This window comes from Lepidochelys kempii, chromosome 9 (assembly GCF_965140285.1).
Source record: "Lepidochelys kempii isolate rLepKem1 chromosome 9, rLepKem1.hap1, whole genome shotgun sequence".
NCBI classification, from domain to species: Eukaryota; Metazoa; Chordata; order Testudines; family Cheloniidae; genus Lepidochelys; species Lepidochelys kempii.
Window position 1 is genome coordinate 89,329,668 of NC_136388.1, and position 21,168 is coordinate 89,350,835.

Here is a 21,168-nt window from a genome sequence, read left to right on the forward strand (position 1 = left end):
TTTTTATTACTGAATTTAAAGGAGCAATGAAGTATGAGTGAGCAAAGCTTATGGATGAGACAGTTATGTATAGTACAATAGTCCAAGATACAAGGACTTTCAGATACAGGGTTAATTCAGTTTGGCTAGACAACAAAAAACAGAATGGCAGTTGACAGCAAAAAGAAGAAAAAAAAAGAAAATTGACAAGCAAAACCATTGGAGAAGAAACTGATATATTGAACAATAATATGGCTGGGTTAACATGAGATTTGAAGTTCTTTACATTCAAGTAGCATGCATGGATCACTTTCAGTGATTATACCTTTTTTAGATGTTTAAACTTTCAAATCCACAGGTTTAAACCACCTTCTTGATGAAAACAGAATTCAAGACTTGTCTCTTCTATATCAGTTGTTCAGTCGGGTCAGAGGTGGAGTGCAAGTTCTCTTACAGCATTGGATTGAATACATAAAGGTACTGATATATATCAAGGATCTTGTACTGACCTTTTATAATCACTGAGGATTGTCCACAAAATATTTCTTTCATAAACAAGTATTACATCTTAGAAAGATGCAACATAGTTTTAACAGATGACTTGGAATCTTTTAAACAGCATGCTTATATTTAACCGAATGACCTGTGAAATTGCACTGGGAATGCAATTGTTTTAGAATAATTGAATATTGTCTTGAAGTGTCTATCATTCCAAAATCTGGATTTTTGTTTTTGGTTTATACAGAAAAGCATGTGTTGGTTGAGGAAAGACCCATTCCTGGTATCTTCCTGTCACTTTAGGATAACGTTGGCTGTAATTTATACCCTTATTTCCAGGTCAAGTTTACCTTGTCTACACTTACAGTGCTGTAGCGCTTAGTGATGACTCTACCTATGCCAACGGAAGACCTCCCGTCGGCATAGGTAGTCCACCTCCAAGAAGTGATAACTATGTCAATGGGAGAAGCCCTTCCACCGACATGGTGCTGTCTGCATCGGGGGGTAGGCTGTTAGAACTCTGTCACTCAGGTGTGGATTTTCCACACCCCGAACAACATAGTTATATTGGCATAGGCTTGGTCTACGCCACCACCTTAAGTGATACTGCTAATTATCTCTTTTCTAGTTAACCCTTTGGGTTTACACTCATTTGTTCAGAAAAGTCCACGTAGAAATTTGGAATTTAAAATGTTAATTCATATGGATTATGTGTACCAAAGGAAAAACACTTCTCTGTTTCTAACAATGAACCCTACATGATTGTATTTTGATTACTTTTGTCTGCACCAGCGTCATGGATATTGCCAGGCTAGGATCTTGTCTGAAAGAGCAGTTTGCTACCAACAGCACATGTGGGGTTTTGTTAGTTTGCTGTTGCCTTGTGTTGCAAATTGAAAAAAATCCAAAAGCACTAACTTTTAGCTACAAATGTAAAGTTTTTGCTTATTAAATGGAATACACTTTCATACATGTAGTATTTGTATTCCTGAGTGTGTGAGTGGAATATCGCCACAGTCTGTATTGCTCCATCCTACATTTAAATTCTCTGCTTTCATTGAGTGGCGGATTAGGCGGGGGGAAAGCTACTTAAAAAGCAAAGGACATACATACTAGATTACAACACTAAAGACCTTTATTATCCTTCATGTATTCATAGGAAAACTCCCATTGACTTCACTGTTCAGTGGGCAGATGATTCTGTAACTTTAATAATATTGTCACACAGGCATCCTAATTTTGGTAGGAGAGTGCTTTGTATTACTGTTGTGGTGAAATTGACTTCACTGGGAGTCTTGCCCATGTAAGTCTCTGCAGGAATGAGTCCTTACAGCATGTAATATTTTGGTTGTATATAGTTTTGACTATCATCTTTAAGTGTTTGTACCATAAAGTTGGCTTACCATTGTGTTTGCATCTCTTCTGAAATGCAAGTTCTGCTATATACTGACTTCAGCAATTTGATTTTTTTTTTTAATTGTTGTCTATCTTGGTATAGTGATTCAAAATATAGAATGCTATCTGTGTGTAGCAAGTACATTCTACCTTTTAATTATTGTTGTGTTAGCGAAGCAAACATTTTTCATTGTAAAATCTGAACTTTTACATCATCCAACTTTTGGTTTGAAGATTTCATTCAGATTTGGTATATAGAATTTTGATTGAAGGGTGAATTTTTGTTTTTCAGGCATTTGGTAGCACTATAGTAATTAACCCGGAAAAAGACAAAACTATGGTCCAAGAGCTGCTAGATTTTAAGGATAAAGTTGACCATATTATTGATGTCTGCTTTCTGAAGAATGAGAAATTTGTCAATGCTATGAAAGAAGCATTTGAAACCTTCATTAACAAGAGACCAAATAAACCAGCTGAACTGATAGGTATCATTTTCAGTCTCTCTTTCTACATATGTTTATGTTTTGTTTTTTGTTTTGGGTTTTTTGATTATGCAATTTGAACAGATGATTAGGAGAATGATGGGATTTTATTTATGAAAGGAGGCTTAACAGAAAGCATAACTAAACTAAATAGTGTATATTTCTGCAAATAGCTTAATAGGAGTCCAGAAGCATTAGATATTGTTATGATGAATGACCACCATTTCACTGGCTAGTTGTTTCGTGAGCTGTAGCTCACGAAAGCTCATGCTCAAATAAATTGGTTAGTCTCTAAGGTGCCACAAGTCCTCCTTTTCTTTTTGCAATACAGACTAGCACGGCTGTTACTCTGAAACCTGTTGGGCTGTATACATTCTTGGGCTGGTGGGACTACCCTTTTAGTGGAAATTTGCTTCAGAGTGCCCTATTTTTCAGTGATCTCTGTTTCCATAATTTTAGCAGATATTATCGCACCATTTGAAACTGGCTATTGAAATCAGCTAGCATGCACAATTTTTCTTCCCCAAGTTAAATTTCTAGAACGATTTTAACAATATATTTTACTCTGGAACCTAATGCCTTCTATTGCTGCTACTTTAGCTACATCAAGCTTGGTTCTTCAGTCAGGGACCTTTATGTGGATTATGGTTTATTATGTTTAAAAACCTTGCTTTTAAAGTAACAGATACAGGCCTGTGGAGCAGTCACGAGTGTGTGATTTTTCGTCATCTTCTATTTAAGCTGGTACTCTCACTCATATGAGAAGAGGTCCTTGAACTATTGCAATGTAATGATGTTCTAAAGGCATAAATGAAAATGCAGTATCAAAATGGTAGTGCTAAATTTGTTCATGGTAATGTCTAATTGTTTTGGCTTTCCAAAAGGACCATAGTTTTTGGTTTATTTTTTTAAACGTCTCTAGAATGAGCTAAATGTCAAAATTTAAATGTAGGTTCATTCTGATGCTCGGCAGAGTCAGGTTTTCAATTCCTTTTACTTGTTTTGCTTTTTAGCTAAGTATGTGGATTCAAAGCTTCGTGCAGGCAACAAAGAAGCTACTGATGAAGAACTTGAAAAAATGCTGGATAAAATTATGATTATATTTAGGTTCATTTATGGTAAGGGTTACAATTTTGTTTGTGTACAGTTTTTTATCTGTAACGTAATGTTTCCTTGCAAGTTGATTCTAATCTATCTTCCCTCCTTACCCCCCCCCCCAAAAAAAAAAAAGTGTACAGTATCTCTGTGGATTTAGTTTGTCTTCCAATCATTTAACTGGAGAGACTGCCCTAAATGCTCACGTGGTGCCTGATTCAGAGCTAACTGAAGTTAACTGAAAAGCTCCCGTGGACTTTATATGGGGCCTATTGAGTAACCTTTCATTAAAATGTTGCAGTTTGCACAAACAAGTTTTATCTGATCACCAACAAATCATGTCCTTTACATGACAGGAAAAGATGTCTTTGAGGCCTTCTATAAGAAAGATCTAGCAAAGCGGCTATTAGTTGGGAAAAGTGCATCAGTAGATGCAGAAAAATCTATGCTTTCCAAACTGAAACATGGTGAGTATCTTGCCCTCCCTCCTGCTTTTCTCTGTTAGAAATAATAGTCTAAATTAATATCTGTGTTTTCCCCTATGAGAGATTTTTTTCGTCTTCCTTTTTTGAAGTAAGTGAAAGGGAAAATGTAGTGGGTGTGTAAATCTTTTTCTACAGTGTTATGTTCATCTTTAACAATGTTGTTCTGCTTTAAGAAAACAATTTCATATAAACAAATACATAAGTAGCAGGCAGAAGTCAGGAATTTAAAGTTCAAGCTGACCATCTAGTTTGTACCATCCCAGTCTTTGGGGGTAAATCTGAGGGATTCTGGCACAAAATACTTGTGCTATGATAGGATAATGTGCTTTTTCCTCTTGGGTCATGTTTTTTATTCAGTGTAAGGACTCGCAGCCCCGTGTAACTGCCAATCAGCTCTTACCAATGGACCTTCACTATTTCATAATACAAAATCTTGTGCCTGGTCAGACAGGATTTCTAAAGTTTAATCCAGGTCCAGACTTCAAGGAGATAAAGATCACCATGCAGGAGGTCAAAGTTTAAATCAGTGTGCAGGTACTAGGTCAATGGGCTGGCCCTAGGACAGTTCTTAAATTAGGAATAATTTTCTGAATTTGTATTTGTGTGCTAGATTTGAATGGCTCTCTGACATATGGTATAACCATTTTAAATATGTTGCTTCTTAGTTTTTGACTGTGTTTATTTTTTTTTTTTTTTAATTATAAAAACGTCTCTTCTAGAATGTGGTGCTGCTTTCACCAGCAAGCTTGAAGGAATGTTTAAAGACATGGAACTTTCAAAAGATATCATGATACAGTTTAAACAGGTATAGCAGTAAAGCCTGCCATGGTTTGTTCTTTAGTATTTTATTACTTTCCTTGTGGGTATGTCTGATGCACCCCCCGGGTACTCAGGGTTGTGAGGCACCTCACTACTACCTCCGCTTAGCTTGAAGGAATCTTGGCTGTGCCTGCTATGGATCAACTCCTTGAAACCACCAACCTCTGGCAGCACAGCACAGCCTCGCTCACTCCGTAGAGTAGCAATACACGAATCCTGGAGTCTTCAGAACATTCCCTGCAATGTCCAACCTCTTATCCACTGAACGCTCTCAGAATTACCGGGCCTTGCTGTTTCCAGAGGATTAGTACACACCAACTTGTAAGATTCAACTCAGGATCACCAATTTACTGACAACCGCAGCATTTAGATAGATTTATAGTGAAAACAATAAGTTTGTTATCAAAGAACAGAGATTGAAGTGCTAGTGAATAAGAATATTGGAAACAAATGGTTACATATAAAAGAAAATCATAACACGCTTTCTACTGACTAAACTTAACTAACAATTTACATCCTTGTCTTAAAAAAATCTTATTTCAGCCAAAGTTCTCTCCAGCATATTCAACAAAGCCTGGTTGAGACCTGTTTTTCATAAAGCAAGCTCAGACCATTTACTTCCTCAGTGAAGGATGTCAGGGTGTCGTCTTTGCCCCCCAAATACAATAGGGCAAACCCTTAGAGTGCACCTCAATATAAGGTTCTCCCCAGCTCTCCTGTCCTCATCCTATTCTGGTATTTTTTCTCTTCTTGTTAGTGTCTCTGAAGTTCCCACAATCTTTCCTTAATGTTCAGTTCTGACAGGTGATAGGAGATCCAATGTGAACTATACAGTATTTAATTTATATGTAAACAGCCAGCTAGATAAACATTTTTGCCAGAAAACCTGTTGTTCACATTTGCTGGTGACCAGTCCCTAGACACAGACCTTCAAGAACATAATTTTCAGTGGAGATACATAACTTCTTACACAATATCCATACATGCATTTTGCAATGATGTTGATAACTAGCATGACACTGGCTTTTATTTGAGATCTCTCATGACACCTCTGGTGAACTAGAATATACATACCAAACCCAAGAAATTCCTGTAACCCCTCTGCACCTCCTTGCCAGATGGCACTGAGGTTCTTGGGTCACAGTGTGTTATGGCCAAAATGTTTGTTGTAAATATTTCCTTATCATTTGAAGTAACTTTCTCTCCTTCAGAAGACACAGAGAATAACTTGCTCTTACAGGATGCACTTTTTTAACTTGTTTCTTTTTTGTACAAAAATCCTTGGGAGGGGATGATTTTTCAAAGAAAAAAAGCAATTAGAAGCACAACTCCTACTGAAAAGTCAATGGGTATTGAATACTCAAATCCTATTTGTGCCTTTTGAGAATCTTCCACCTTAGTTCACTAATTGATTTAACTAATAACGGAGCAAAAATCAGCAGAACAAGTACCTGGTGGGATTTAACAGGAAATATATTGAAATAAATATGCAGACTTGTTGAATGTCTAGCTTAACAGCATTACAAGCTGATGAGACTAGATCACTGATCTAGTGGAGAGAGTAGAGCACATGGTGTCAACACAACTCAGTTGTGTTCCGGGATCTGCCACTGATTTAGGTTGACTTTCATCAAGTTATTTAACCTCTTGGCTTCAGTTTCTCTGTCTTTTAAATAGTCTTGTACTTCACAATGGCAGTGTATGGGTTTCTTTACAAACAAACATCAAAAAGTGTTTTGAGAGCCTCTGAAAGGTGCTATCATACTCATTCTACTACTCATGTAGTTAACTTGCATTCTGTGCAGAGACTATATCATGAGGTCACTTGCATTCTGTGCATGCATGGCACTGACAATGCCTGTTTAACTTGCTTGTAAGAATAAGGGAACAGCACCACTTTTTCAATATGCTTTTGTTTCTCCTTGCAGTATATGCAAAATCAGAATGTACCTGGTAACATTGAACTAACAGTGAACATCCTGACTATGGGTTATTGGCCAACCTATGTGCCTATGGAAGTCCACTTACCACCAGAGGTAAGGATAACTATGTTGGACTTTGCATACAGAAGTAGAACACTTCTTTCTTAGGCTTGCCATTAGTTAACGTTTAATGTTTAACTGCCTTTTGAATAACGGGTTAAGGATTATAACCATTTTTAAAAATAGACTAACCTTTAGAACATAAATACATGGTTAACATCTCTTTAAAAAACAAAACCTTAACATTGTTTTTCCTATCTAAACTCGCTCCTCCCTTAAACTGTTTTGTTTTCATTTAATTTATTTGTTTAAATAAATGCAATTGGAAGTGAAGTGGAGTTTTTCTTTCTTTCCTGTTCTCTAGATGGTAAAACTGCAGGAGATCTTCAAGACCTTCTACCTGGGAAAACACAGTGGTAGGAAACTTCAGTGGCAATCAACACTAGGTCACTGTGTACTAAAAGCGGAATTTAAAGAGGCAAGTATGAGTCTCTGGGTTATTTTCTGCTGGTGTATTCCTGCAGTCTGGATTTTGTCAGTTTTGAGGTACTTTGTGATATGACCATGAATACCTCTAGGAAAGATTCTTGCAGTATGATTAATATTTAGCATTGGCAATAACCTTCTTGAATTTCTCTTAATATAATGACTGTGTGGTACCATCCAGATGGGGTAGCTCCTGCAAGGGCACCAAAGTATTTTGTGTTTAATGCATCAGAGACTCTGGTCTTGGATAAAGAAAAGGAGTACTTGTGGCATCTTACAGCATGAAGTGAGCTGAAGCTCATGAAAGCTTATGCTCAAATAAATTTGTTAGTCTCTAAGGTGCCACAAGTACTCCTTTTCCTTTTGCAAATACAGACTAACACGGCTGCTACTCTGAAAACTGGTCTTGGATAGTATAATTCTGTCGTGTGTCATAGATAAATGACACACATTTGGGTGTGGGAGGGAGCAGGGGATGGGGTGAGGTGGGCTCCCTGCAGCGACATCCCCCGTCGCTCAGCTGCTAGGCGGAGGTCTTGGATGGTATCATTCTGTCTTGTCATAGGTATGACACACATTTTACTTAATTTATTGGTCTGACAGTAGAGATAAGTACTGCACACCATGTTTGTGATGGTGGGGAGCAAATAGTAACTGAACATCTCATGTCTAAGATTGGTGCTGTATTTCACAGTTACCACATGGTGGCTAGTAATATGCCTTTTCAGATTCCTGAGCTGAATGAAATGGATAGCTTTCCTTCAAGCCAAGTTTTCATTTCAATTAATGTAAAATACATGAATGATTTTTGACTTTCTTTCCAAGAAGACTTAGTAACATCTGGTCTCTTCATTCTTGACAGGGCAAAAAAGAGCTTCAAGTCTCTTTGTTCCAGACGCTGGTGCTGCTTATGTTTAATGAAGGAGAGGAGTTCAGTTTAGAGGAGATAAAGCAAGCTACTGGGATAGGTCAGTATTAAATGCAGTTGATGGTGTCTGAATGCTGTTGTCTAAAATACTAAACAGCTTGTTTTTGCTTTAGAGGATGGAGAGTTAAGGAGAACACTCCAGTCATTAGCCTGTGGCAAAGCTAGAGTACTGACTAAAAGTCCCAAAGGCAAAGATGTGGAAGATGGTGATAAATTTACATGCAATGATGATTTCAGACACAAGCTCTTCAGGATAAAAATCAACCAAATCCAGATGAAAGAAACGGTATGGGTTGGGTTTTTTTCCCAGTTGCTGCCCTCTCTTCTGATTCTTAGTTCCATTATTTTTGCATGTCTTAAAAATACAGTAAGCTTTCTTTTGTCCAATGTTGAATTTGTATATTTGATTAACTACATGAAGTATGCAGGTGTACTTTGTGTGGCAAGTGAACCATAGGTCTTAAATCTGAATTAGCAAACTAATCCAGATTCCCTATTAATCAGATCTGATAATCTACCCAGATTTCTAGGAATCTGAAAGATTTTAAGTAGTACCTGTTGTTGTGTATGCCATTGACCTTTGTATTCTGAAGCTTTACTAAATAAAAACTTTGCAAACTGCCGTGGATTAATCTGGCTAGATTACATGGGAATAAGAGAATTCAGAATTCAGAGTCTTAATTGGCATTCTGTTCTCTATATTATGGCTAGGCATTAACGTATCATTGGGTTCCTGCTGATATCTGAAACAAACTATTTTAATCTCCTGTGTGAGTATGTTTCTCTTTGTAGACAATAGCCTTTCAAAAAGGACTTTGGAAGGAAATCAGGAGACAAATATCTGACACCAAAAATGCTGGGATTAATGTGTAGCTGTCTGCAGGTCAGACAACCAGAAAAGGATCATTTTGACTGTTTTCGTGTTGTTGTTTTTTTTAACTTTTGGGTTTTTTTTTAAATTGCTCATCCAGGTAGAGGAACAGGCAAGCACTACAGAGAGAGTATTTCAGGACCGGCAGTACCAGATTGATGCCGCAATTGTGCGAATCATGAAGATGCGTAAGACTCTGAGCCACAATTTGCTTGTGTCAGAGGTGTACAACCAGCTTAAATTCCCAGTAAAGGTAGAGTTCTGATTCTTTCTTTTGTTTGAGAAGATCTTGTTCCTTGCTATACTTTCCCCTCATCGGTGGTGTAGAGATCGTTCAAATAAATAATACAGTCAGTAAAGCACTTTTATTTGATAGGCAAAGTATTCCCTTCTAGGAATTTTGTTTGATGTGCCAGTTATATTCATTTGTTCACTTGAATGAACAGACATAGTAAGACTTTTTTTAAGTAAAGCTAGAAGATAAAGCATATTATTCTAGAGCTGGGCAAACTACTGGTTGTGAATAATATTTAAAAACTTAGCTCCCTTTTTGTTTGTAAGTCATTCTCAGGCTGATTTTTTTGCAGGTATTTATAAGTAAGGCTGCAAGTTTGTCACAGCAAGTCACGGATTCCATGACTTTCCGTGACTTCTGCAGAAGCTGGTGTGCCTGGTTCAGGGCAGCTCAGGCAGCCCCTGCGCCAGGTACACTGGCTGCTGCTGGAGCAGTCTCAGGCCCCCACGCACACACATGCCCCCCCCAGCCATGAATTTTTGTTTACTGCCCATGCCCTGTCTGTGACTTTTACTAAAAAATATCAGTGACTACAGCACAGTATTGGTGCTGCTTCCAAGCTGCCTAGTTCAAACTTCTTTATAAAGAAGAGAATAACAAATACCTAATACAACTTTTCAGACAAATAGTTGTGGCTAAACTTTATGTAAACTGAGATTTACAAACACTTGTATCTGATGGCTGTCTCAAACAGTGAATGAGATACCAGTATCTATAGGGAGAGATCCATTCAAGTTCATGTTGAACTTGGAGCTTAGTTTGCAAATAAACATGTGAATCACTTGTTTCATTTTTCAGCCAGCTGTAACTTCTGGTGTTCTCCAGTGCGAGAAATGCAAAATAGAAAGTATTGCCACTTTCTTCTGTAGCTTTCTTGAAAAACACCAATTTTTGAATTTTCTCTGCAGATAAGTAAGCATTTGTATTGCATAAAATTGGCAGCCAGGCATTCATACGTATAGTAGCTGACATAAATGCTTTCTCCCTTGTTCATGGGGAGCACAACAGCAATCTAGGTCACTAACTTATATGCTTCCAAATGTACAAAGTACATCTGTTACTGGATGAAAGCCTCACACAAACAGGAGATAAGCATTTTTATATGTATAATTGTGTTACAAAATACCCTTTGTGACCTGATCCAGAAGATACACAAGTGTTACATTATGGGCAGTATGTCTGCCTGAATTCCAGTTTATGGGGCATTCATGTTTGACAGACCCCAAAATTGACAATCACACACTTTTTGCTTTCTATTTCTGTGAAAGACATTTTAGGTCTGTCATGCTCTTGTACTTAAACGATTTTCTCTGGCATTTCCGTAATTGATCCATAGGATATTTAGCTATTCAGATGGTAATTTGAAAAGTGTATTAATGTAATATTGTTAAAGTAGGAGGAACTGAGTGATCAGAAACTTCGTAGAGATGGCTGCAAAAAAAAAATAGTAGTACTGATGATCTGCATTATTTTACAGCCTGCTGACCTTAAGAAGAGAATAGAATCCTTAATTGACAGGGACTACATGGAAAGAGACAAAGAGAACCCAAACCAGTACAACTATATTGCATAAACATATGTTGGCCTTTGTTTTTCTGCCCATTTGGTGTCCTACTAAATTGCCGGTGGATAAACTAGCCTGTTGATCCCATTATTTGACTTTTTATACTACCGATGAATGAATGAAAGCAGTGTAATGGAAAAGTATAGTAGAGTGGACTTTTTTCAGTGGTTAACATGCCCATTTAAAGAGTACTATTTACATTTTAAGAAGAATGCTGTTGAACTCTTTGCATGTTATTAAGTATGATGTGCAGAAAACTGTAAGAAAGTACCTGGTCTTCGTGATTCCATTTGTCTCAGAGTCTGAAGAGGAGTCCCTTGGTATATGACAAATGTTCTTTTACACCTTTAAACTATGAAGCAGAAGCATAATTAACATACAGAAAATAGCCTTTAAAATGCTTAAACTGCATGCAAACTTTTATTTACTGTACAGAATATTGGACGTATTTATCAAGTAACATAATGACCAATGATTTGATTCACTCATATTTGGATTTCACCCTTTGGGGGTCTGGGGGGGAATAATTACCAAGTCAAGTTATACTTATTGATGTAGAAAACATTCTCTGTTGCAATTAGGAGGAAATGTAAAAGAAATGGTACCAATATAAAATGATTTGTAAGGTTACAGAATATGTACCATTCCTTAAATAACTGTGCCACAGTAAAACTTTAATTAACAAGCTTAGACTTGTATTTATATGGCTTACCCCAAAATGTAAAGTATTTACCCTATTCTTAACATAAAACAGCAGAAACAATTTTTACTAGTCTTGGGCAGGAGAGTCCAACTCTTTCAATAATACTCAGCAAAAGAGAATGTATTATAAAATGAGGCAAAAAGCAACACAGTTCTTGCACGCACACACCACAAAGCTACATGAACAAAAATTACAAATGGATTTTAATACTATTTTTCTTTGAAACAATCAAATGGCTTGAACTTCACCGTAGGTTTAAATGGGGTGAGAATCTTACAGATATGTCCTGCGTTGGATTGCTTTTAGGAGTTAACTCAAGCCAACCTAAAGCTTTAAGAACTCAGTCCTAGACAGTAGCAAGCTTTGCCTCCTAGAAACCTAAGCCTACCTCTCGTACAGAAAGATACTTATTTGCTTCAAGGCATCTAGATCCTGTTTTCCTAGTTGATAAGAGCATTATTTGGATCTTCGTGAAACCTGGGAGGAAAAAATAGCTTGAATACAGAGGTTCCCCAAACAGTGAGGTTATTGCTTGAAGTTTTTGCAACCGGAAACTTTTTTTGCTGTAGCAGAATATGCCAGGAATATAAAGTGGCAGCAGAAGAGTTAATTTTTCCAGTTTTCCTAGACATGTGACAGCTCCCCTACCCCTCCTCACCTGGTCAATCATCTGACTCAGTTTCAGCCATGCAGCATAGCAAGATGAAGAATCTAATTCACTTTCAGGCATCTACAGCCCTGAGAAATGCCAGAGAACCCTCGAAGGCAAGAAAATTTTACTTTAGTTAAAAATAATAATAATAGTCTTAACTTAACCCGCCTGATGACTAGCACTCATATATTCTTGATGATCGATTATTTCATCACCTTATACCTGTGAAATACATAAACCCTGTATATTTGTGTGTGTGCGTATGTTATATCTAGAACTTTCCCTTCCTGAATGTTGCTTTTCTTAAACAACTGTATGGTGTGAATTGCCTCCATTTTTTTCCCTCAAGCTCCTTACATAAAGTGCTCACTTGACAAAACACAGAAGCTGGGTTCCCCCCAAGTAAAGAGCACTCCTCATTTCATATCCTTCCTTCAATGCTGACTTCCTATAAAATTTGCACAGGTCTCCACATGAGCCGCAGTAAGAAACCTATCCGTTTTTTGCATAGTAGTTATCAGTCTAATCCAGTGGCAGACATTCAGGGTCACTACCTTTGAGAGGCGTAATATTTCCAGTAGGGGTGTTTCTTTGCGGACGCTGCTCCTGTAGAGAATCAGGCAAGCCTATAACTATTAGCTCAGAAACAAAGAGCCACCAGGGAGAAGACAACAATGAAATTGAGATCATGGCTTTTCTATCTTCATTATTTTTAAACTTCTTTCTGTATCAGTTGCATTATGTGTCTCTTCTCCATGTATAAGGTGGTTCTGTTTTCTCAAATACAAGATTTATTTAAAAAAAGATACTGTTTATGGAGGAAAAGCTTCAAAATATTCACTTTTAGGGGAAGGATGGAAACTAAAACATTTGACTGCCCATGCTCCAATCTGTTGCAACAGTTTAAATACAACCAACGCCACATATTTAAAAATGAGACTCTATTAGAATCTCTAATTAGATGGGTGTTGAATTTCAACTATAACCAAGCAGAAGGTTTTGTTTTGTTTTTGTTTTTTATCCCATTTATTTCAACCAGTAAATGCAGAGACTATTGTGTAGAAAACTCATGTCCTGAATTGTCGTCCTACTTCAAGATTTGACACTGAAACGGAGTTAACCTTTTCACTGGCAGTCCAGCTATTAAAGTAACCCAATGAAGGGCCTATGAGAACACTGGCTTGACCAGGAACTGAAGAAAAGCAGGGAAAAGCATGCCCTCATATCCCTTTATTTACCCCACTGGCCTATCCCCAACAAATTGTTCATTTCTTCTGCTAATGGTTTCTGCTTCTGGTTAGTGACAAAGCTGCAGCCAAGATTAGCATCCAGCCATACTTCTTGCTGGGATCACGTGCCTGCCTACTGAGCCATATATTAATTTTGTTTTAGTGGGCTTGGACCACAACTCATTTGGCTATAAAACAGCTTGTCTGTTCAGCCACATATTTTTAATCCTGACTCTTGCATGCAGTTTATAGCGGACTTGTTCATAAGAAATTGCAGTTTATTCTTAGAAGTATATATTTTAGGTTTTTTAATCTTTATACCCATAAATGGACTATTTTTTGGTCTTGGCTGGTTTAAAAAAAGTGACCATTTTGTTTAAATGCTGTAATTGCGAAAGTGTTGTAAACATTGTTTTGTTCTATAGTTCACACAAGGGTGCCAAAGTAAATAGAGTTAATAAGAGACCTAACAAATTTGTTAAGTTGCTTTAGCCGTGGTTTATATTTTGATCTAATGCTCATCTTTCAGTCACAGTATTTTTCGTTTCCCTAAACATATCATTTGCCCTAATGCTTACTTTTAAACAATGTTTTATTTGTGCATCTAAAAAAATGTTCAAATACCACTGTTTTTTAGTGATTTCATATAATAGGAAGAGTATTTTCTTTGAAAAGTTACAGTAAAGTTGTAAGAGTACAGCAGCATTCAAAAAATGTAATATACTTTTTCTATAACAATTCTTCAGAAGTATCTCTGGAGTGAAAAGAACTAACCCTGTTACTTTTAAGAAGCCTCTTCACTCGGCTACTAGAATATAAAATTGTGCTTGTTTAACTGCATCAAATGTTATAGTTATGCAGATTTGCAAATGGGGCATGTGTCACCATTGCGTCCTTTAATGCAAAAAGCAAAACCTTTTTAATGTTTCATAACAAGTCTAAAATGGGTACAGAGAGTCTTTGTTAAGTTGGTAAATAATGTAAATACGTGTCCTTTCAAAGAGTGAGTCTGTTATCTAGGTATTTTGTGTCATTTAATAAATATTAAACAGTTTTGTGTTGATAAACTCTTGTGTGTGTGTGTGTGTGTGTAGTGTCTTTTTAATCAGACTTGTATATATTGTGCTAAAGTGTCTTTGGCACTCTCCTTAATATCTTTGGGATGTATTTTGATAACAAGATTTTTGCTTTCTTCCTGGTTTCATCTGATGAAGTTACCTTTGTTGAGGTATCACACTTACTTAGGTTTTCCAAGTGGTTTCCATTCTTCAATTCACCTTGTTTGTTTTTATTTTTATATTTTTAAGATCTGACACACTGTTTTCTAAGAGAGAATTTTTAAACCATCTTTACCAGCCAAAGGGCCTGATCCAAGCCCCATTAAATTCAGTGACTTCACCGAGCTTTGAACCAGGCCCAGAATGCACGGGAGTACTAAAACCTGCACTAAAGTACTAAATAGGGCTTGCTGCCTGTTTCCGTAGTACAGAACCCAAATACAGAGTTCCCAGGCCAGTTACTCCTTGAGAAAGCAGGACCGGGTGCAGTTAGCCCTGAATCAGTGTTTCTCATAGCTACTGGTGCTGCTGTCAAGTCCGAGCTTGCTCAGAATCGTATTATATACCAATCTGAAATACGAAGAACACTTCTGAAAAAACACATCTGTACAATGCTGGGCCACCTTTTTGGTGGGTTGTGCCATCTGACACTTGGTGCTTTTGGGAAAACTTGTTACAAGCATAGGACTTGTCCATGCAGTATTCACTGACAGAGAGGCTTTCCTCTCACAAAGCAAGACCCACGGATGTCAGTGGGACTGCTCTCATGAGTAAGCCTTTGCCAGATCAGTTGCTTTTACAATGCTTTTACAACACAATGGCAGGCTTGAAGAGTTTGGTGGCCCGAAGCAAAGCAAGTCATTCATTCTCCATGCAATGCCCTCTGCTGAAGACTAGGGTGTACTGCAGGGAACAATGAGCTTTAATGATACCTCTGAGACCCTGTCTAAGAAATTAATTCTTGTTACACTGTGCATTCTCTATATGGATATAATCTGTATCTTCTTCTTCCTGTGCATCTAACATTTTTTTTAGCTTAAATAATTCCCTAAAGAGAAGTGAATGGAGGAGGGCAGGGGGATGAAGGCTAATTGGTCTCTTAATCTCTTCTTTCTGGAAAAATAGAAGATATGTAACAAATGAGGTTGCTGATAATGCCTCCTAAAATATGGTTTTATTGTATAAGGCCATTTGCAATAAGATCAGGGGTGCGTGTGTGTGTGTAAAAACCATCTGCAGGGCAAGGTATGCCAGTATATCAGTTTTTATTTCTAGGCAGAAAACACCACTAAGCTAGTGAACGTTGTACCTAGGTAATTAATCAAAATACATTTGCTGGGCTAGGTACTTAGAACTCTACTATACAAAGATGTCTTCCAGTCTGGCAATACTTAGAGTTCTAGAGTAGCACTGGGGGAGAGGAATAAGAATCAATGCACAGGAAGTGTGAGGATAATGGGCAGAGAAGGGAGGCAGATGCTGATCATTCCGGGGCAGAGGGAGTGGTATTCCTCCTGGCCTTTTTTTAAAGTTGCCCACTTATGAACAGCAAGTCTGGAATTCCTGTTGGAGGTACCTTGCTACCACACCTGCAGGATAAGGATTTAAGGTATACAGCATAGAAGGGAGGAAGGGACAATCTTTAGCCAAGACCTCACTGCTCCTGAGCCATTTGCCTGCTTTGGGTTTCCAGCCACGTGAAGGACATCCATATAGTTTCTTAATGGTCAGAACTTTGCAAAGAGGGTTGCAAAAATATAAACAGGGTCCTTCCATCTAAAATGCAGTAAAGGTCCAATATGTCTCCACTAGCATTTGCAAAGGAAAGTACTGGATTTCCAAGTCACTATACCTCCTGTTCACAAGGCCATGTGAGTCATCAGATTTAAAGGACACACCTGAGCCTGTCTTGAAAAGAACTCCAGATTTTGCTTGTTTTAATAGAACTGTGTGTGTGTGTGTGTTGTTGCTGCACGATACTACAATGGGGGGGTGCTATGCAATAGACTGTGAATAAGACTATGAAGCCTTTCTCTCCTTTTGGAAAGGTAAATCTAAAGCTAGAAGTTCCATGCAGTGCCCCCACACACATCCACCTTCTTCCTCCCCTATGACCTCCTGAGGTCCCTTCCAACCCTGATATTCTATACTGTAAGACACCTGGTACCCAATATACTATTTTATCCTGAAACTATCTTAATGCAATAGAAACCTTTGGAATAAAATGACAGTTCTTCAGGATTTATGCAGCACTAAGTTGGTCCTGAATTGTACTAAAGTTCTAGACTGCAAAGCCAAGGTTGGTGGCTCCTGTGCTGTGGTGCTAAACTGTGTTTGAAACAAAGTCTAGTCCTTCCAGATCCAATCAGGCCCCAGATACCAAGGCTACGAGGCCAGCCTCTGCTCCTGTGACTACCAGCAATCAGGCTTCCAAGAAGCCCGGATCAGACTCCGTTCCTACAGTTCTCTCAGTCGAGCCCCCAAGGCGACAGATGCCTGAACCGAGGGCCATGTGGTTGGATCTGACTGCCACAGTTCCAGAAGAACAGGCAAGAGACAACTCAGCCACACACACACACCCCGCCCCAGTACTGTACCTTGTGCCTTCTAGTTATCGGAACCACTGCAGGATCAGGGTCAGTTCCAACTTCCGCTTCCAGATTCAGAAAGATGAAATTGATCAGTGTGCCAGACTCTGGGCTGTCAGCCCCTCCAGTTCCATCTGTCACAGCACCAAAGAAGAGGCACAGAGACAAAACGGCTACTGTTACCAATGCCGGCTTCCGTGAACAACGGTCGGATCTGTCCGATTCTGACAGGACTGACATGGAGACAAAGTGGACATCTGTTCCACCCCCGGCTTTGATAACAAAGGAGATGAAGTTGTGGAAAACATTAGATCTGAGGTTGTCCATGTCTTTGAGTCCTCGGTTCTAGCTACATCTTCTGTTCTGGAGAGTTCTAGCCCAGTAACAGCTCAGGTTCACCTTCCAGCTCCACTTGATTCATCAGTTCCGAGTGGAGGAGACGGTTTCCGAAAGGAGGCTTGTTTCCCCATTTCCATAATCTTCTTCCTCGTCCCCTGTTAGGAAGAAGAGGCCAAAGGTTGCTACTGATCTTCCTCCAGAACACACTGTCCTTCCTCCTCTGGACCTCTACGGTAGGGTGACCAGATGTCCCAGTTTTATAGGGACACTCACAATATTTGGGGCTTTTTCTTATTTAGGCTCCTATTAACAGCCCCCCACACACACACACGCACACACACCCCTTCTGTCCCGATTTTTCATACTTGCTATCTTGTCACCCTACTCTACGGAGTCTCCAAGACCTGGATCTCATACTTCCATTCAGATCCACTGCTAACCCCGGTACATTCTATCTCAGATCCAGATCCAGACCCAGATCTTTTACCAGGAAGAAGAGAGAACAAGAATATGGAGACCAGTGGCTTGTTTTGTAACACCATATGGTCTGCCTCCTGCAGGCGTGTTCCCGCACCCTAGTTGCTGGGGAGATTGGCAATCCTGGGGTTCATGGCTGTACTGGGGGCCACCTCAAGGATTTTTCAATTACACTCCAACCAGATGGAGAGGTAACGCTTCGTTTATTAAAGATGTGACAGTCCACAAATCCATGGGTCCAGCTCCTCCAGATCCATCAGCTTTACTGATAGGCTATCTGAGGGAGACAGGGAAGGGGTAGCTCCTCCTTTTGAAAAAGAGCATTCCAAAATGGATTATGAGCCCAACTTAACGCCAGATGAACATGTAGGGGTGGCTTTGGTCTCCTCCCCTCCTGAGGATTCTGCGCAGTTCCACAATTTTGGTGGATCTTATGCTATCCAATTTAAATCTTCCTCCAGTGCCTGCAGAACAGACGTCTCACCCGGTGTTTGATATCCTCGATGCTACTTCAAGGAGTAGACTATCCCTACCACTTCTGGATGCTCTGCTTCATCTGGCTAAGTCCGTGTGGGCCATGCCTGCTTCTTGTCAACCTGTTTCTAAGAAATCTGACAAGCTGTTGTCTCAGACGCTCTCTGAGGTTTCTGAATTCCTGAGGAGTCAGCGATTTTATTCCTGATGCTTTCTGGTGTGGAAAAAGGATAATGGGGGGGGGAGGGGCTAGCTAATAGTAGACTTTAAAGAATGTGAACAAATATGCTTGAAAGATTCAATTTCAAATGGTGACTCTGGCCTTCATAACCCTTTCGCTGTTCACCATTGACTGGTTTGGTCTCCAACTAAAGAAGGCCTATTTTCATATTTCACTTCATCACACACTTTGATTTGTGGTTGCTGGGTGTCATTTCCATTACAAGGTGCTTCCATTTGGCCTCTCCACAGTGCCCAGAGTTTGTACAAAATGCCTCTCTATGGCAACGGTTCACCCGAGGAATCGGGGTGTTTTCATTTATCCTTATTTGGATGACTGGCTACTGAAGACCACTGTGCACGAGGATCTGTACACAACATGGCTTCACAAAACCAATCTCTTTAGATCTTGGGCTTCCTCTCAACTGCTCAAAGTCAAAAGATCCCCTTTTATAGACTCCATACCAGACTCTGTGGAAGGCAGAGCTTTTCTCCCAGAAGACATGTTTTTCAAAAGGAGCCAGGTATTAAAGATCCAACAATGTCCCACTTAGTGAAATTCTTTTTGGGTTTTATGGGTGTCATGCTGCCTGGTATGAGACACAGCTAAAAGCACCAATGTCAGGTCAGACTGCCAGGAAACAGGGCACGGATCTCAAACTGGTGGTATACTCTATCATAAGATTTCACCAAGCCAATAACAAATGTTAGCTTCCAAAATACTATATTAGTATGGAGCCACAGACAGTCCCATTTAGGCCCTCTAGCCCCTAATATTCCACCCAGACAAGCCAGACTTCTGTGATAAATGATTTTTAAAACCAAGAATCCCTGTTCAAAAAATGGTCATACATGGCTGATGAATTCACCAATGCAAATAGGCATCAAGTATCAAGTCATTGCATATGTTATCTTGATGTCCATGATAAGCCAGTAGATGCATTCTAGATGTTCAGGTTATAAAAGACACATCAGCTGCATCTGTGACATCTTAGGAGACTTAAATGCTTGTAAATTGATCCCCAAACAGATGGCTGCTTGTGCATGATGGAGCTGCAAACTTCTCTGGAAGACATGACGGAGCACAAGCTTTGCTCAGAGAAAAGCGTAACCCTAATCTCTCCTGTAGACACTGCAGAGGCCATCTACTCCAGCTAGCACTAGTATGAACTGCAGAATCTTCAAAATATATTAAAAAGCTATAAATGTAATGGCTTTGTTATATTTTTTTTTTCAGCAAGCGTTCAAAAGGACTGAACGTCTTGGAAACAAATAGAAGATACACTGGGACTGAAGTTCAGATTAGTCCAACCTGGGAAAACTGGCTGGCTTTCTCATGAGCGATTCTTGGCTGTTGTCTTAAAATTACTGCAACCATTATTACGGGCTTTGGAAAGTATCCAACAAGATAGGACAGATCTAAGTAGTGAGGCTGGTGGACTACTTTTGTTACTAAGTTCAGAGAAGACGATTGCCATTCTCTCCGATGAAGTGAGCTGTAGCTCACGAAAGCTTAATAAATTGGTTAGTCTCTAAGGTGCCACAAGTACTCCTTTTCTTTTTGCAAATACAGACTAACACGGCTGTTACTCTGAAACCTGTCATTCTCTCTCTTGTAAGTCTACTGTTGAAAACACTTGGGTCATCCATTAAATTAAATAATGTCATCCAGGCATCTGCTACAACAGTAGTAGATCTCTGTCCAGCAATAGAAGCTACCCTTGGATCAATCAGAGAGATCCACTGAAAACGTCCTGGAAGAAACAAAGACTTCAGTCCAGAAGTTGACTAATGAAGGTACTTATATTGACTCCATAACTGAAGAGGACAAGAAGTTCTTGCTAAGCCAGCTGAAAAAGTACATAAACTCGATTCTTACAAATTTACAATAGCGATTTCTGGATTCTACTCAACCTCCACATAATTTTTACAGGTGCCTGTCTTATAAAACACTGACAGTTGAGTGGAGTGAGGCGCTGCCATGTGATCAGGACAGAATAGAAAATTTTGAACACAGAGTAGAATATCCTACAACGAACCAATGAAGATTTAACTTCAACTTCTTCATCATCACTAGTGGTTCGACCTAATCTTTGCGCTATGTTTCCTGGGATGAAAGAAGTAGGAACTCATCTCTTGCTACTCCCAGTCACAACAGCTATAGCTGAGTGTTTTTTTCCTCATTGAATGAATTTTGTGTTCTGAAAAATGTTGCCTTCTGTCTGATCATGAGCATATCAAGAAGAACTGGAAGCAACGGGCACACAAGAAGATGCCAAAGAGTTGTGCAAAAATTACAACAAGAAACCAAGAAGGATATAGATGTCATGCTTCATAGTTGACTTGAGTAGCCAACTTTAACTTCTGTGATGATTTTAAAACAAGAGTTAAATCTAATAAAATGGTCGTAAAACATTTTTCAGTTTTTATTATGGTGCCATATACCTTACCTTCGCCCTCATGGTCTCAACCCTTGTCGCCCCTCCCCCCTTTTCAATTCCTGGGGAAAACATGGTTAGGGACTCAGCCTCTCTGTAAGGGGGTAGAGGG

At 39.0% G+C, this 21,168-nt stretch overlaps 1 protein-coding gene across 3 annotated transcripts in view; it reads left to right on the top strand.

The window, feature by feature from the left end:
• Positions 1 to 14,356, top strand: part of CUL4B (cullin 4B) — a 31,494-nt gene extending 17,138 nt beyond the window's left edge. For all 3 annotated transcript variants that reach the window (XM_073361302.2, XM_073361301.2, XM_073361303.1), the window contains exons 11-21: positions 338 to 456; positions 2,165 to 2,357; positions 3,368 to 3,472; positions 3,806 to 3,916; positions 4,654 to 4,739; positions 6,682 to 6,789; positions 7,100 to 7,213; positions 8,084 to 8,189; positions 8,263 to 8,435; positions 9,121 to 9,273; positions 10,793 to 14,356. In XM_073361302.2, coding sequence (XP_073217403.1) covers positions 338 to 456; positions 2,165 to 2,357; positions 3,368 to 3,472; positions 3,806 to 3,916; positions 4,654 to 4,739; positions 6,682 to 6,789; positions 7,100 to 7,213; positions 8,084 to 8,189; positions 8,263 to 8,435; positions 9,121 to 9,273; positions 10,793 to 10,888 — 1,364 coding nt within the window. In that variant the 3' untranslated portion in view covers positions 10,889 to 14,356. The remainder of the gene's footprint in view (positions 1 to 337; positions 457 to 2,164; positions 2,358 to 3,367; positions 3,473 to 3,805; positions 3,917 to 4,653; positions 4,740 to 6,681; positions 6,790 to 7,099; positions 7,214 to 8,083; positions 8,190 to 8,262; positions 8,436 to 9,120; positions 9,274 to 10,792) is intronic.
• The last annotated feature ends 6,812 nt before the right edge of the window (positions 14,357 to 21,168 follow it).